Source organism: Equus asinus, chromosome 8 (assembly GCF_041296235.1).
Source record: "Equus asinus isolate D_3611 breed Donkey chromosome 8, EquAss-T2T_v2, whole genome shotgun sequence".
Lineage (NCBI taxonomy): Eukaryota > Metazoa > Chordata > Mammalia > Perissodactyla > Equidae > Equus > Equus asinus.
In genome coordinates, this window is record NC_091797.1 from 77,551,383 (window position 1) to 77,565,805 (window position 14,423).

The 14,423-nt window shown below is 41.2% G+C and overlaps 1 protein-coding gene and 1 long non-coding RNA gene across 3 annotated transcripts in view; one reads left to right on the plus strand and one right to left on the minus strand.

The window, feature by feature from the left end:
• On the minus strand, positions 1-6,427 carry LOC123288094 (uncharacterized). The gene is made up of 4 exons (XR_006531629.2): positions 6,290-6,427; positions 2,479-2,793; positions 1,410-1,449; positions 1-456 (listed from the first exon to the last, which is right to left on the minus strand). It is a non-coding gene; the product is annotated as an uncharacterized lncRNA (long non-coding RNA).
• Positions 2,530-14,423, plus strand: part of TCTN1 (tectonic family member 1) — a 27,643-nt gene continuing 15,749 nt past the window's right edge. For both annotated transcript variants that reach the window (XR_011505329.1, XM_014858676.3), the window contains exons 1-4: positions 2,530-2,749; positions 6,360-6,480; positions 12,212-12,342; positions 13,716-13,867. Coding sequence is in view for 1 of the 2 variants with exons in the window: in XM_014858676.3 (XP_014714162.1) it covers positions 2,530-2,749; positions 6,360-6,480; positions 12,212-12,342; positions 13,716-13,867 (624 nt within the window). In the remaining variant the exon portion in view is untranslated. The remainder of the gene's footprint in view (positions 2,750-6,359; positions 6,481-12,211; positions 12,343-13,715; positions 13,868-14,423) is intronic.

The following is a 14,423-nucleotide window of genomic DNA, read 5'->3' on the forward strand; positions in this document are numbered from 1 at the left end:
GATTGTTAAAAAGCCAACTGGTTTATTCAAACCGCAGTATGGTCCAATAATAGGCTGCAAGTTTAAAGTTGTCTGGTAAACAAAGAATTCTTATTTCACTCCTGTCAGCATATGTCAGTGACTGTATTTATTACTTCATTTTCAGAAAAGGTCAAGCTTGTAAATTTGAGACTGTTGAAGAATGTGTAGTCTGCTCAAATAGCCCTCCTGCCCCCATAAAGTTTCAGAAAACCTTTGACGAAGAATACAGTGCCTGGTGGTGGGCCAGGCATACGGGGACGGGAGGAGGAGAGAAGTCCAGGGCTATTTTCTTCTGAGTGTTGATTTACAAATCAGTTACTGGACTCGTCACTTCAGTCAAAACAGCAGAGTCCATCCTTGGTCCTCGCATAGCCTCGGTCTCCCCTCCCTGCGGCGCTGAGCAATTCCTTCATAAAGCTTGATGATTCTGCCTCCCTATGTGTAAAATATTTGGCTCAGATGAATAAAGATGGATGCATATACTTAATTATAGAAAAATTGGATACCTAATTTTAGACAGGTTAGAAGCCATGACTTTATTAGCAATAATAACAACAATAATAACCAATTCACCCCAAACCACACCAAAGACTAAGACAGAGTGGCTAATACTCCCTTGTAAAGTCAGCCTTAGCTATTTTTCCACCCAACTACTCCTATCTTTGGTTTTTCAGACTCCTCATAGGCAGCAGTGTCCAAGAGCAGAATTCTAAAATGCTGAATTGTCTTGATTCCTCCCATTGTTGGCACAGACTATAAGGAAATGAGAATGCCAATAATCCTAAAGAAACAGATGGACATTTTTAATCACAAACATTCACTCACAATCCAAATGCTGTGGTTTTGGACAAAATATGGAAATAGATCTCAGCCTCTCCTTGTATCATTCCATCCTAACGAGGGAAACGGCCAAGGCCGAGGGAGAAGAGAGTGAAAGAATCCCCTGGCTTGAAAGGTGAAAAAAGGCTGGTGAAAATGGGTCACCTGTGAAATGAAAAGTTTCAGTCTTCCCAAGGATTGCAAAACCGATCTGAGTCGATGCAATCCTCATGTGCATTTCATAAGATGTCGTAAAATTACTTTTGGGCCATCTACCCAGTGTTTGAGATTGGATGAAAAGGGTGGTGAGATTTCCCAAACCACAAAGATGAAAATGTTGGAGTGAAGGACACTTTATCAAGATTGAGTCCAACAGCCTAAAATTTCACAACAGAAAATAGGACAAAGTGATTCACAGATATTAAGGAATACAAAAGAAAGTAGAGGCCTGGAAGTAAAGAGAAGGTTTAAAACAACAACAGTAAGTCCTGGATTTAGAAGTTATGAGATGAAGGTTTGGAAAAAAAATATATGTATATATATTTTAAGGGAAGCATTGTATTACTTACTAAAAGTGGTCCAAAATTTCAATCAGACGTTAAAGCAATCCTTTGGAGAAAAAAATTTGGAAATATCTGTATTAGTCGTTTGAGTGATCCAATTATATTTTTATACATTTTCTCTGGAGTGCCACAGGAAGATGCTAAAGATGTCACTTTGATGATTTAGATTTGCTATATAAATTTAATAAATTAGGTATATATACTGTTTTGGCATTCTTCTGAATTGTGTAAATGTGTTTCTTAAATAAATATCATGATATGTTTAAGTATTTTAACATCTACTTCTGAATTGTAAGGAGATTAACTGTCAAAGGTATAGCCAACATCCCTGAGCTGGAGTACCTTATAAATCAGCCAGTTTAGAATGGAAGTGCTTCCCTACTAAGTCTTGTGGTCTCCGTGTCATTTTGTAGAGTTACAGTAGATTTGCTTTGTTTTTTCCTTTTAAGACGTATAAATCATTCTACTTAATTTTTGTCAATGTTTTTGTCTGTAAAAAAGTGTTCATTTGTCCCCTTTATCACAACACGGTGAACAGAAGTTATCTGGCCGCCTCCTGCGATGCATCTTAAAACAAAAAAGACAAAGCCAGCGTGGACAGGGTGTGGGACAGAGAAAATTCAAGGATGGTGATGTCATCTCTGTGCTTCTTCAAAAGACCCTATTTAGTAGCTTTAGGAGAGGAGTTCCCAAATTTCCGTCCCCCCACCGGTTGCGTCAGGACATTTGTTAAAAACATTGATTCCTGGATCCTGCTGTAAGACTCAGTGAATCAGAATCCCCTGAGATGTAACCTGCACATTCGCACTTTTTAAACAAGCGTCGCAGTCCGCGAGCGTTGCACTAGAGGATTTCACAACCCTCGGTCTCCACTGGACTCACACTGCGCATGATCCCACTCCCTCATCCCGGGCCCTCGTCTCCGCCCCTCGTGACCGGTCTCGCCCAGGCCCCGCCCCCTCACCGGCCGTCTCTTTCTGCCCACTTCGCCCAGGCCCCGCCCCCAGCCCCTGCGGTCTCGCGAGGCCTCGAGGGAGCCTTCCCGTAATGCCCCGCGCCCGGCCGCCGCGGTTACCTGGCAACGCGCGGTTCCCCTGCATCTGGGCGCGCAGGTTTCGGCGAGGTGATGGGGTCGCGGGGCCTCCCGCCGCTCTTGCTCGTGCTCCTGGACTGCTGGGCCTCTGGGAGCGCCCAGGCCGGGGCCACCTCCGCGGTGACGACGGAGGGCTTCAACTCTGCGGAGCCAGCCGCGACGACTCTCCGGCCCGCCTTGTCGCCTGGGCCTCCCGAGACCCCCAGAGCCCCTCGGCCCTCCTCTGGCCCCAGGCCCACCCCGGTCACGGACGGTGGGTACCAAGTGCCAACTCCTGAGGATCCACAGTAATCCAACCTGGAGTGGGTAGCCCGGGTGAGGATGTAATAATAATGATAGTTAACATTTATTGAACACTTACGTGTGCAGGCATTGCTAAGTGTTTCATAGGCATGAATTCTCTCAACAACTCTGAGAGGTAGATATTATTATCCCTGGCATACAAATGAGAAAACTGAGGCCCAGAGAGTGTAAGTGGGACAATATCAGTTCTTTGAACGTACTTGCAGTGGTCCTGGACGACATTCATGCTAAAGGTAATAATGAATGAATCCTTGCAGCTTTGCAGCCGAAGACAAAATTGAATCGAAAGTTTCTAGATAGTTGTGGAAATTAAATGCATAGGATGCATTAAACTTTTCACTTACCAAAAAAGAAGTGCCAGAAGTCTAGCTTACAAAATGTGACTAGATAAGGCCCTTGTCTGTTGACTTGAGTTATGAAAACTCAGGATTCTGCCTGTGCTGAGTTGAAAGTGGGAAGGTATGGGGTAAGGTGTGCCCACTTCTTAGGATTCATCTTTAGGGATAATTAACATATTTCTCGGAAAGTGATCTAAACCTGGAGTTACGCATTTAATGAATATAGTCTGATTTGACATTGCTGACTTCCAGCGATGTCTGTCTGTGACCCTGAGATTGAGTGCAAAATTCTGTGAATATGCATTTTTCTGAGGTGAGGGTTCATAGCAGTCAGCAGTTTCTCGAAAGAGTTTGTGATCTTAAAAATTCTAAGTCCACTGACTGTAACCTCAGTAGGTATGCAGTATTTTTTATCGCTTCTTACGAGAAAGAGATCTTTTCTTAAATTGAATGAAGCTGGGGCCGGCTCTGTGGCTGAGTGGTTAAGTTCGCGTGCTCCGCTGCGGCGGCCCAGGGTTTGGATCCCGGGCGCGGACATGGCACCGCTCGTCAGGCCACGTTGAGCATCCCACAACTAGAAGGACCTGCAACTAAGATATACAACTGTGTACACGGGGGGTTTGGGGAAATAAAGCAGAAAAGAAAAAAAAAAGATTGGTAGCAGTTGTTAGCCCAGGTGCCAATCTTTAAAAAAAAAAAAGAGGAAGATTGGCAACAAGTTGTTAGCCCAGGTGCCAATCTTTACAAAAAAAAGAATTGAATGAAGCTCAGTATTAGTAAATAGAAAGTCGTTATTGGCTGACGTCCTGAACTGTGGGACTTAACCTGAGTTACTGAACCATTGTTTCTCCAAAGGAGCTCCTTTATAAATTATGAGTAGTCTGAAAGAAAAAGTACAGAGAAATATATTCACTATTTCAATATAGACATTAACAAAACTCTGTTTTATATTTAAACTTCATTTGATGGATTAGTAGGGAAGTTAAATCAGTAATAAATTGGACAGAAAATAGCAGAGTCTTTCAGGGCCCAAAATTCTCTAAGGTTTTTGGACTGGGTTGTCTTTTATCCATGTAAATATTCCATCTGTTAATCCACTTTATTCCCAGAAGGAAGCTATTCTTGAAGCATCATTATTAGGGCATGTGTTCAGGGCTTTTTTCCAGTGTGGGGGGGGGGGTCAATTTTCACTTAGCTTCATCTTTTTTAAAGGATCCCTCCTTACGCCTGTGAAAGTAATGGTAATAAGCGACAGCTGGCGTTTATTAATTGCTTGCTGTGTAGCAGGCACTGTGCTAAGCATGTCATCTGTGATGTATCTCACCTAATCCTCATAACTGTATGGTGTGGGTTATCCCCATTTTTCAGGTAGGTGAATTATCTGCCTGATTTTGGGTCACAGCCCTGGTATGTGTTGGAGCAGGAGGCTGGCTCTGAGTGGAGAACTGGACAGCCATTTGCAGAATGGGTTGCAAAGGGAAGAGAAGAGTGATAACTTTCATCTTGAATCAGCTTTGTTCATTAGTACTCTGCTCTGTGAGCCAGGAGTGTAGACATAAGAGGTGTGCAAGAGCGGCTGAGTGCTATTTAGACCCTGCAACTGCTGGACAGATGCTTGTTGGCTGATTAAATACACTCGTTTCCTGGATAGAGATCTTTCTTTCCTAAGTGGGGTTATTAAACACTATTGCTTTGTCCTTAGTGGTCTTATAGCTACCTACAAGGGTTTGAAGTTTTAGAAAACAAATCAAGATTACAATTTTAAACGCATGAGGCAGGGAGCCAGAACACTATTTTTTACGTTAGTGTGTGTTACGTTGTGTTATTTTACTAAGCACATGGAGGAGGCCTGGCTACAGAGAAGCACGTAAACTTAAGGGGGACAACTTTTGTATCTCAGACTGAGAAAGGTTTGTGTATTTCTTGACAAAACATTCCCCTTCTCCTCACACGCTTCTTTCCCGAGTATGTTATTGTACCTTTTCTGAGCTACATTTTTCTAAAACTCACTTTTATTGTGAAATCATTCATACAAGCAAATAAGAATGTTGTATGGACTCTCTACCAGCATTTGCTCGAGATCCTTGTTTTTGCATGAAATCCTTTTTTGAAGAGAAAAAAATTACATTGGTGCGCTGATCTTATTCCCTCCCTCCCAGCAATAATGACTGCCATGAATTCAGTGTTTACCATTCTCATGCTCTATTATTTCTTTAAAAGAGTTTTTTTCCCTATTTGCCAGAATAAAATAGAGAATTAAAAATCCAGATAGTCATCATCATTAAAAATTAAAAGTGCTGTGTAGGGAGAGTCCTACTCCTCTCCATGCTTTATTGTCTAAATTACCAAAGATGTTGCTAGGACCCCAAGTACAAAGCACTTGAGCTGGTTTGATTCTTGGCCAATAGCGTGCGAATGTGGGCTTAGCTTCAAAGCTGCAGGTGATGTTTGAGGAAAAGAACAAGGTTGAGAACACTGATTCTTGGCAGCCTTTAGTGACCCTTCCTCTGAATCAGTCTCCAGAGGAGGAGCTTGAGAATCTGCAATATTAAACTGGTGTTTCTTACGGTCAGGCAAGTGATTTAGTATGCTGGTTCTTTTTTCCTTTTTTTTAAGTATGCTTTTCTGGTGAGGAAGTTTGGCTCTGAGCTAACATCTGTTGCCAATCTTCTTCTTTTTTTTTTTTTTCTCCCCAAAGCCCCAGTGCCTAATTGTATATCCTAGTTGTAGATCATTCTAGTTCTTCTGTGTGGGATGCTGCCACAGCATGGCTTGATGAGTGTTGTGTAGGTCTGCACCCAGGATCCAAACCAGCAGTCCCGGGCCATGGAAGCAGAGCGTGTGAACTTAACCACTCTGCCTCCAGGCCGGCCCCCAGCAAGCTAGTTCTTCACCCTGTCTTAATTATCAGCATCACCTGGAAAGTTTTTGAAAAACACAGAGGTCTGGGTTCATAGTCAGCTTACCAAGTCAGAGTCTTTGTAGGTAAAGCACAAACAAACAGACCTTTCCACGAGTCAGATGACGAGCCACTTTGGGGAAACCTCAGATTGAGGCATGCTCACACTGACTCATTCTCACTTCACAAATTTTCCCCAAAGTACAATAGGAAAAAGAAAGTGGACCTTTTGTATGAAATGGGTTTTTGGTACCTTGCAGTGGCAGGGGGCAGTCACCGCCTGCTGATGGTGACACCCTGCATCTCGCCTCTTGTTTCCGTAGTGGCTGCTCTGTGTGTCTGTGACTTGTCTCCAGCACGGTGTGATGTCAACTGCTGCTGTGATCCCGATTGTAGCTCCATGGATTTCAGTGTCTTTTCTGCGTGCTCAGTTCCCGTTGTCACGTAAGTTTGTGACACATGCGGTTTTGATAAAATTGGACCAAGATTATAAAATTTGGGGACAGAAAGTGAAAACTCACCCAGGCTGAAGAACCCAAATCTGATTTCCTGAATTTTGCGTCATTCAGAGGCCACGGTGTCTAAACCAATGCGTAGAAGAGTACCCCTTATTTGCATCCAGCCAGATGTTGGTGCAGGGGAAAGAGAAGAGAGAGTGTACGTTTTAAAAAGAGTATAACGAAATCTCTGTGTTTGGAGGTTGAATATCATGTCACTTTGATTTGTAAACAGATAATATGTCACATTTTTCTATCAATGACTTAGTCTCATGTTTAGCCAAGATGAAAAGTGCAGTTTAATTTTACAGCTTTTGTTGTGGACATGGTACTTGTACCAAAAAATTAAATAGATAGTCAGGAAAGCTTTGTTTACACCTTTCTGATAGGTAAATCTACTGGGAATTCTCACAGTTCACATTGTATCGGAGAATAATGGAAAATGACGTTCCCAGTGGATTACAAGGCAAAGAAATAATCTCTTGTGAATGATCTGTTTCTCATAATTCCGATTTCAAAGCTTTTTGATAAAATAGCACCTCTAAGAGGTTAATTTATTCAGGATGGGACCAACTTATTATTCAGAGATAGCTAATTTAAATTTAGCCTTGTAGCAAGTTGCAGCAGTTGATACTTGATAGGTTGAATGCTTTTTGGAAGTACAATATGTTTTTCCCATGAGAAACTATTTTATTGACCAATGGGGAATTGAATCTACTTCTAATATTGTAAAAATGCTTGGAGAATGAGATGTGGTCAGACTATTTTTCTGGCTGCAGACTACAGCGTGGTTCAGTCTTTGTTGAAAACCATTCAGCTTTCCTTTCTTAGTACCTACCAGGAGCCTGAGACTGAGATTTCTGCTCCAATTTGAGACATTATTTAGAATGTCACTTTTTTATTAGCCAATACTGTAATTTTAAATATAGACCATTTGGGATGGGGATCAGCAAGCTTTTTCCATAAAGGGTCACATAGTAAATATTTTAAGGTTTGCAGGCCATATGGTCTTTGTTGCAACTTCTCAACTCTACTGTTGTTGAGCAAAAGCAGCCACAGACAACGAGTAAATGAGTGGGCGTGACTGTTTCAACGAAACTGTATTTACAAAGTCAGGCGGGATTTGTGGACCCTGGTTTAGAAGTTAGAGCTGAATCTATATGCCCTCAGGAAAGAACCTCAGAGTTTTTTGAGTTAGTTTTGCTTGTCACTTTCTTCTAAATATGAAGTGTAGAAATAATGAAATGAAAACTAATAATTCTAATTAATTGAGTGTTCTTGTTCTATAGGTTCAATTCATAAAAGGTTTATTTACATTTGCTAAACTGCCAACAACTAATCCTATCACCTAATAAATTGTAAGTTTATTGTTAAGATTGTTCGATTAATATCTCTTTTCCCCATTAGATGTAAGCCTCATAAAAGTAAGAAGAATTATCTCTTTTATAAACTATATCTCACTAGTCCCTAGCACAGCTCCTGCCACATAGTTGGCTCTTATTGCAAACGGGTTGAATGGATGAATGAATTTCTCCCCTTCACACGCTAATTGACCCTTTTGTATTACCTTTTTCTTTTTTTGGTGAGGAAGATTGGCCCCTAGCTAACATCTGTTGCCAGTCTTCCTCCTTTTGCCAGAGGAAGACTGTCCCTGAGCCGGCATCTCTGCCAGTCTTCCTCCATTTTTCACGTGGAACACCACCACAGCATGGCCCAATGAGCAGTGTGCAGGTCCACACCTGGGATCTGAACCTGTGAACCCTGGGCTGCCAAAGTGGAGTGCGAAAACCCAACCACTACGTCACTGGGCCGGCCCCATTGTATCACCTTTTGACTTTCTCTACTGTTGTTCTTTCGGGCAGACACTCAGGCCAGAAACCTGGAGGCTGTCCTGACTCCTGCCTCTTTCTTCCCTTCTCATGTCAGCATGCCTTTCTTGAGCATGTCTTGTGTGCCGGCACAGGGATGTAAAGATGAGTTAGACTCGGTCTTGCCTTCAAAGAGCTCATTGAGTATGGGAGACAGAGGAGTGGATGACAGTTTCTGCGAGGCACTAGGAGAACTCTGAGGAGTGGCATCTAAGCCAGACAGTTGGACTAGGGAAGGCTTTCTCGAACAGATGGTCAGAGCTGAGCTGGGTCCGGAAGGACGAGTGGAAGTTGGCCAGCATGGAATCAGGGGAGGGGCCTCCAGGCCGAGGCAGCCACTGGCAGAGTGCTGGGGATGAAGGAGTATGGTCTATTGGCTTAACTGCAGGTAACTCTGTGGCCAGAGAAGGGTGTGGTGAGGTGGCAGGGCTCCTATCCCCATGGGCCTTCTGTGTGTGCTGAGGGGTTTGGATTTTGTCCTGAATTCTGCAGGAGGCTGGGGTGTGAGGAGATCAGAGTCCCATCTTATGAAATTCTGTAGCAGCATGGACAGTGGATTACAGGGCCAGCCTGGTGGCAGGGAACCGAGTAAGAAGTTATTGCAGATGGGTTAATAGGTATCCCCCCACCCCAAAGGTTGTGACAGTGGCACTAGAGAGAAATATACAGATCTATTAGTGACACTGATCTATTGTACAAGATTAGAGAGGGCTAGTTGATTGGAGGGAGCAGTAGGGAGCCCCATTCTGCTGAGTCTGTCTTCATGACAGCCCCTGTGCTTGTCCCTTCCTGCTCCTTCCACTTTATAAGCTCGCACCCTATCTTGTCACTCAATTGCTGAAAACCCTTCGAAGCTTTCCTTACCTGTATCTGTACCTAAGATCCCTTAGCCTGGATTCAGATCCATTCGCCAACCTCTTTCAGACCCTATTTCCTACTAACCTCATCTCGAGTCCTCCCTCTAGCCCAGCTTTGGTACTCAGAGTTTCCCAGACACCATCAGGACAGTGCCCTTCCTTGGCCAGTGCTGTCCTTGCGCTTGGGTTAGCTTCCTGTTCCCTCTCTGTCTGACTCCTACTCATCCTTTAAGGCCAGTAGGACTTGTAAATTTTCAGTGTTGGATCTTTTCTCATAAATACTACTCATGGTTTTTCAAAAATATTCTTTGCCTACAATAACAAGTGATATACCATTAGAACTATACAGAGCATTTGGAAAAGTGCCAATTATAAAATAAATCAATAGCTTCTTTATACCCCAGCAATAACCATTCAAAAAATATAATGGAAATGGCTTCTATTCATAACGCCAATAGAAATACAACATAAATTAGAAATAAATTTAACTATTCAGTATTTATGTGAAGAAAACTTCAAAATATAGTGAGAGAAAAATATTGAATAAATGGAGAGAGAGTTTATGTAATGGGATGAGAAGAATCATTATGTAAACACTTCAATTAATTTATAAAAATTTATAAATGTAATTCCAGTCAGATGGGAGAGGGATAATATATTCTAAAATTCATCTGGAAGAATAAACAGATGAGAACAGCCAAGATGTTATTGAATGAGAAGAGCAAGCTACGAGGTTTCAAACATGTTATAACACTACTATAATGAAAATAATGTGTATTGAGTCAAGACAGATAGGTAGATCAGTGGAAGAGAATAGAAAGGCCAAAAATCAGTTGTGTGTACTGATTTTACACATAGCCGATTAAATGTATTATGGGGGGGCTGGCCCCGTGGCTGAGTGGTTAAGTTCGTGCACTCTGCTTCAGTGGCTCAGGATTTCACCGGTTCGGATCCTGGGTGTGGACCTAGCACCGTTCATTGAGCCATGCTGAGGTGGTGTCCCACATAGCAGAATTAGAAGGACCTACAACTAGAATATACAACTATGTACTGGGGGGCTTTGGGGAGAAGAAGAAGAAGGAAAAAAATGATTGGCAACAGATGTTAGCCCAGAGCTAATCTTTAAAAAAGAAATCATGTATTTTTTCCTGTTGATATATGGTAAATATGACATTTCACATCTGTAGAGTAAAGCTTAGATCATTCAGTAAATGATGTAGGATGATTAACTTTTTTTTTTTTTAAGATTTTATTTTTCCTTTTTCTCCCCAAAGTCCCCTGGTACATAGTTGTGTATTTTTAGTTGTGGGTCCTTCTAGTTGTGGCATGTGGGATGCCGCCTCAGCATGGCCTGATGAGTGGTGCCACGTTTGCACCCAGGATCGGAACCGGTGAAACCCTGGGCTGCTGAAGCGGAACTCGAGAACTTAACCACTCGGCCACGGGGCTGGCCCCCAGGATGATTAACTATTAAAAACAAAAAACATTAGAGTTCTGCTTCATAGCATTATACTAAGTTAAATTACCATTAGATTGAAGATTAGTGTTAAAAAAAATTAATGAAAGAATGAAGAAGATCGGTGATTTGTTAATCTTGGGTTAGGGAAAGTCTTTTACGCATAAACTCACAGGCAAAGCCGAAAGGAAAAGATTGATAATTTCATTATTTAAAAAATCAAAACTTCTATGTGACAAAAAACACTGTAAAATTGAAGGTAACAAACTGGGAAAAAATATTTACAACACATGACACTCAAAGGAGATTCTTAAAAATAAAGATTCTTACAAATCAATAAGAAGACAAACATTCCAATAAAAAATGATGAATGGATATGAATGAGCAACTTACTGAAGAAGAAATACCAGTGAGCAATAACCATATGGAAAAGTGTTTAACCTCACTAATAAATGAGAAAATTCAAATTAAAACGAGATAACAGATTTTTGCCCCTGAAATTAGCAAAGGGTAAAAACTGAACGATAACATCCAATCTTGGCAAGAGCACAGGGGGACAGGCGCTCTTGCTGCAGTGTGGGTGGGGGTCGCCTTGCCTGTCTGGATGTAGGTCTGGCAACATGTCTCAGAAGCCTTAAATGATGTAGCTACCTTTTGACCCAGCAATTCCACTTCAGAGGATGCAGCCTAAGGAAATAACTGGAGGCAGTCATAAAGATGCATGTACGAGGGTGTCATGATAGCATTTTATGTAATGGGGGAAAATTAGTAACAACCCAAACCGACGGTGGAGGATTGCTTAAAAAAATTGGGGTGTCTCAATAAGTAGGTATACAGTGAAGCCATTTAGTGTAATATCACAAAAACATATTTGATGATATAGGAAATAGTGGGCAATATATGTTTAGTGAGAAAAGACCTTGAAGCAGTATGCAGAATATGATCTCATTTTGGTTATAGCTCCCAACCATATCTGTGTCTGTGTCAAATTGAATAGGGTGTGTCAAGTCTGGGATTGGCTGAAGACTTGACTGCACCCTAAATTCTCAGCCCCAAAACTTCCACGTGACTTCACATTTTCTCAATCCTTTGAAGACAGCTTTATTCTAAAAATAAGGAATTTTGGATCTATTCTGGATACTTACAAACAATCTGAAGTTCTGCAAAATTTTCTATAATTGATTCTACCAGCGTTTACAAGGTTCATTTACATCAAAATTACACTCTGATCTATATTCCACACTTGACAAGATTTCCTTAAAGGTTACTCTACTTATCTTAATATTTGCCCTAGTAGAGGAAAAAATTTCAAATGCCAAACATTTTAACACTGAACAAACTAAATAAAGATGGGTTCAATTCTAACATCACGCTTTCATAAATATCCTCCAGTAGCCGTGAACGTAGTATAGGATAAGCATCTGACAGTTTTAAAATAATCTTGCTAAGATTGTGTGCATATGCCTTAAAATTTTGTATTATTCTTTTAATTTTCAGGGGTGACAGGCAGTTTTGTAGTCAAAAAGCAGCCCTCTATTCATTGAATTTTACAGCAGACCCACCTCAAAGGGTATTTAAACTTGTCGACCAGATCAATCCATCTATTTTCTGCATTCATATTACAAACCGTAAGTTTTTAGTGGTGATATACTTTGTGAAACTCTGAAAAGTTTTTCTGTTACAAGTTCTTTTGTAGAAAAATGTCCCATTCAGTTAGATCGAAAGCAGTCATTCTCTGGTTTGACCAGGGTGTATCTTTGAGGCCATTTCACAGGCAGCCACAGTAACTTTATAGGCCTGTGCGCATGCGTGTGTTTTTTTTTTTTTTTTTTTTGAGGAAGATTAGCCCTGAGCTAACTGCTGCCAATCCTTCTCTTTTTTTTCTGAGGAAGACTGACCCTGAGCTAACATCCATGCCCATCTTCCTCTACTTGATATGTGGGATGCCTACCACAGCATGGTGTGCCAAGTGGTGCCATGTCCGCACCCGGGATCCGAACCGGCGAACCCCAGGCTGCCGAAGCGGAACATGTGCACTTAACGGCTGTGCCACCAGGCTGGCCCCACGCACGTGTTCTTTAAGAGGAATTGTGCTCATGTAGTTGTCTTTTGAAAGCTCATACTTTATTTCAAAGGTGTTTGTAATATGTAGGCATGCGTAGGAATCTAGATGTATTTAAGTATATGTGTTTTTTTACTTTATTTCCTCCTCGTGTAATGGTTGAGAATCAGGTTCAGCTTTGGTTTCAATTTCCTTTTTTCTCTTTTATTTTTATGCAGAATATTTGCATGAAAACAGGATCTTTATTTTTATTTGACCATTTAGTTCAAATAGATGTCTATATCCAGGGTACATGCAAGTATAAAAATGTTAAGACATTAAAGACAGGAGACATATTTATAGTTTTATCAATTAAACTTCATCATCTTTTCAGAATGTTTTCATACTTTGGTTTTATTCCTTTGCCATTTAAAACTTAGGCGAATGCTCTGCGATTTGTAATCTAAAGCACTGAGTGGTCAGTCATTGTCGTGCTCTCTGACGTAACACCAGCCCGGTGAACATACAGCCCGTTCCCTTCTTCTCTCTCTTCCGTACACCACACTTTATTTTCCCGGGCCTTGGAGGTGGCTGTGTGAGGACAGAACCAGAATTTTTCGTTCCGCTAGCCATGTGGAGAGAGCTTTCCTTGAGAGGTTTAGCAGCAGACTCCTCAGTCCATAGGCTGGAGAAAGAGATTGATGATAATTGGCCTCTGTTGAGCCGTTTACCTATCGGCTTTAGAAACCATTGCTTCCACACTGTTAGAGAAACAGGCCAAGTCTGGGGATCCTGTTTATTTAATAAGATTCAAGAGATCTTGGGGAAAGTGAATACAGAAGGAGACGCTTATTTTTTCATATCAGCCTTAATACTGCTAAAAACTGTTTCCAAAATATGGTATATGATATGTATAATACACATATTTTATACTGACTTAAATACTTTTTCTAAAAACAGATAAGCCTGCATTATCCTTTATTAATCCAGAAGTGCCTGATGAAAACAATTTTGATAAATTGATGAAAACATCTGACGGTTTTTCATCGACTGCAGAATCAGATATTTCTTTGACAACCAAATTGGATGCTCCAAGTGCTGCTAAATATGAGGTGAGTTAGGAACTTAACTCATCCCGTTGCAAATATCCTGTCCTTCTGATTGATTTTTCAGTCTGTTCCCAGAAAAGCCAGCTTCCGTAAGACATAGAATTCACATTATAGATGGAAAAACTTAATGTCTGTGCCCGTAAATCAAAGAACATGAAAATCAAAATTGAGTAGTTGAATTCTAACATAGGTTTTAAGGACGTTTATTCTGTGGGAAGCTTGCGTTTGTCCCTGTAGAATTCTTTGTTCTCCTCAAGCTCAAAAGACGCAGCAAGTCCTTGAGGCGGCTGCTGGGAGCACAGAGTAGCTGGGTTGGATGCCTGGTCTTCTGCTCAAAGTTGTATCGAGTTCTACAGACTTTGGGGAGATGCGTGCTATTTTATTATCTGTTAGCTAGTAAACTTCTCAGTGTGACATACGGTAACTTTGAAAAAGTTCAAATTTTTCAGAAGCATCTTTTTAAAAAGAGAAGTATAGAAGCAACATGTGCAAGTTCTGAAAGTCAGAAGTGTAGAGATTCTGAAGTAAGAATGGAAAGGCCCCATGTCTCCATCAAAAT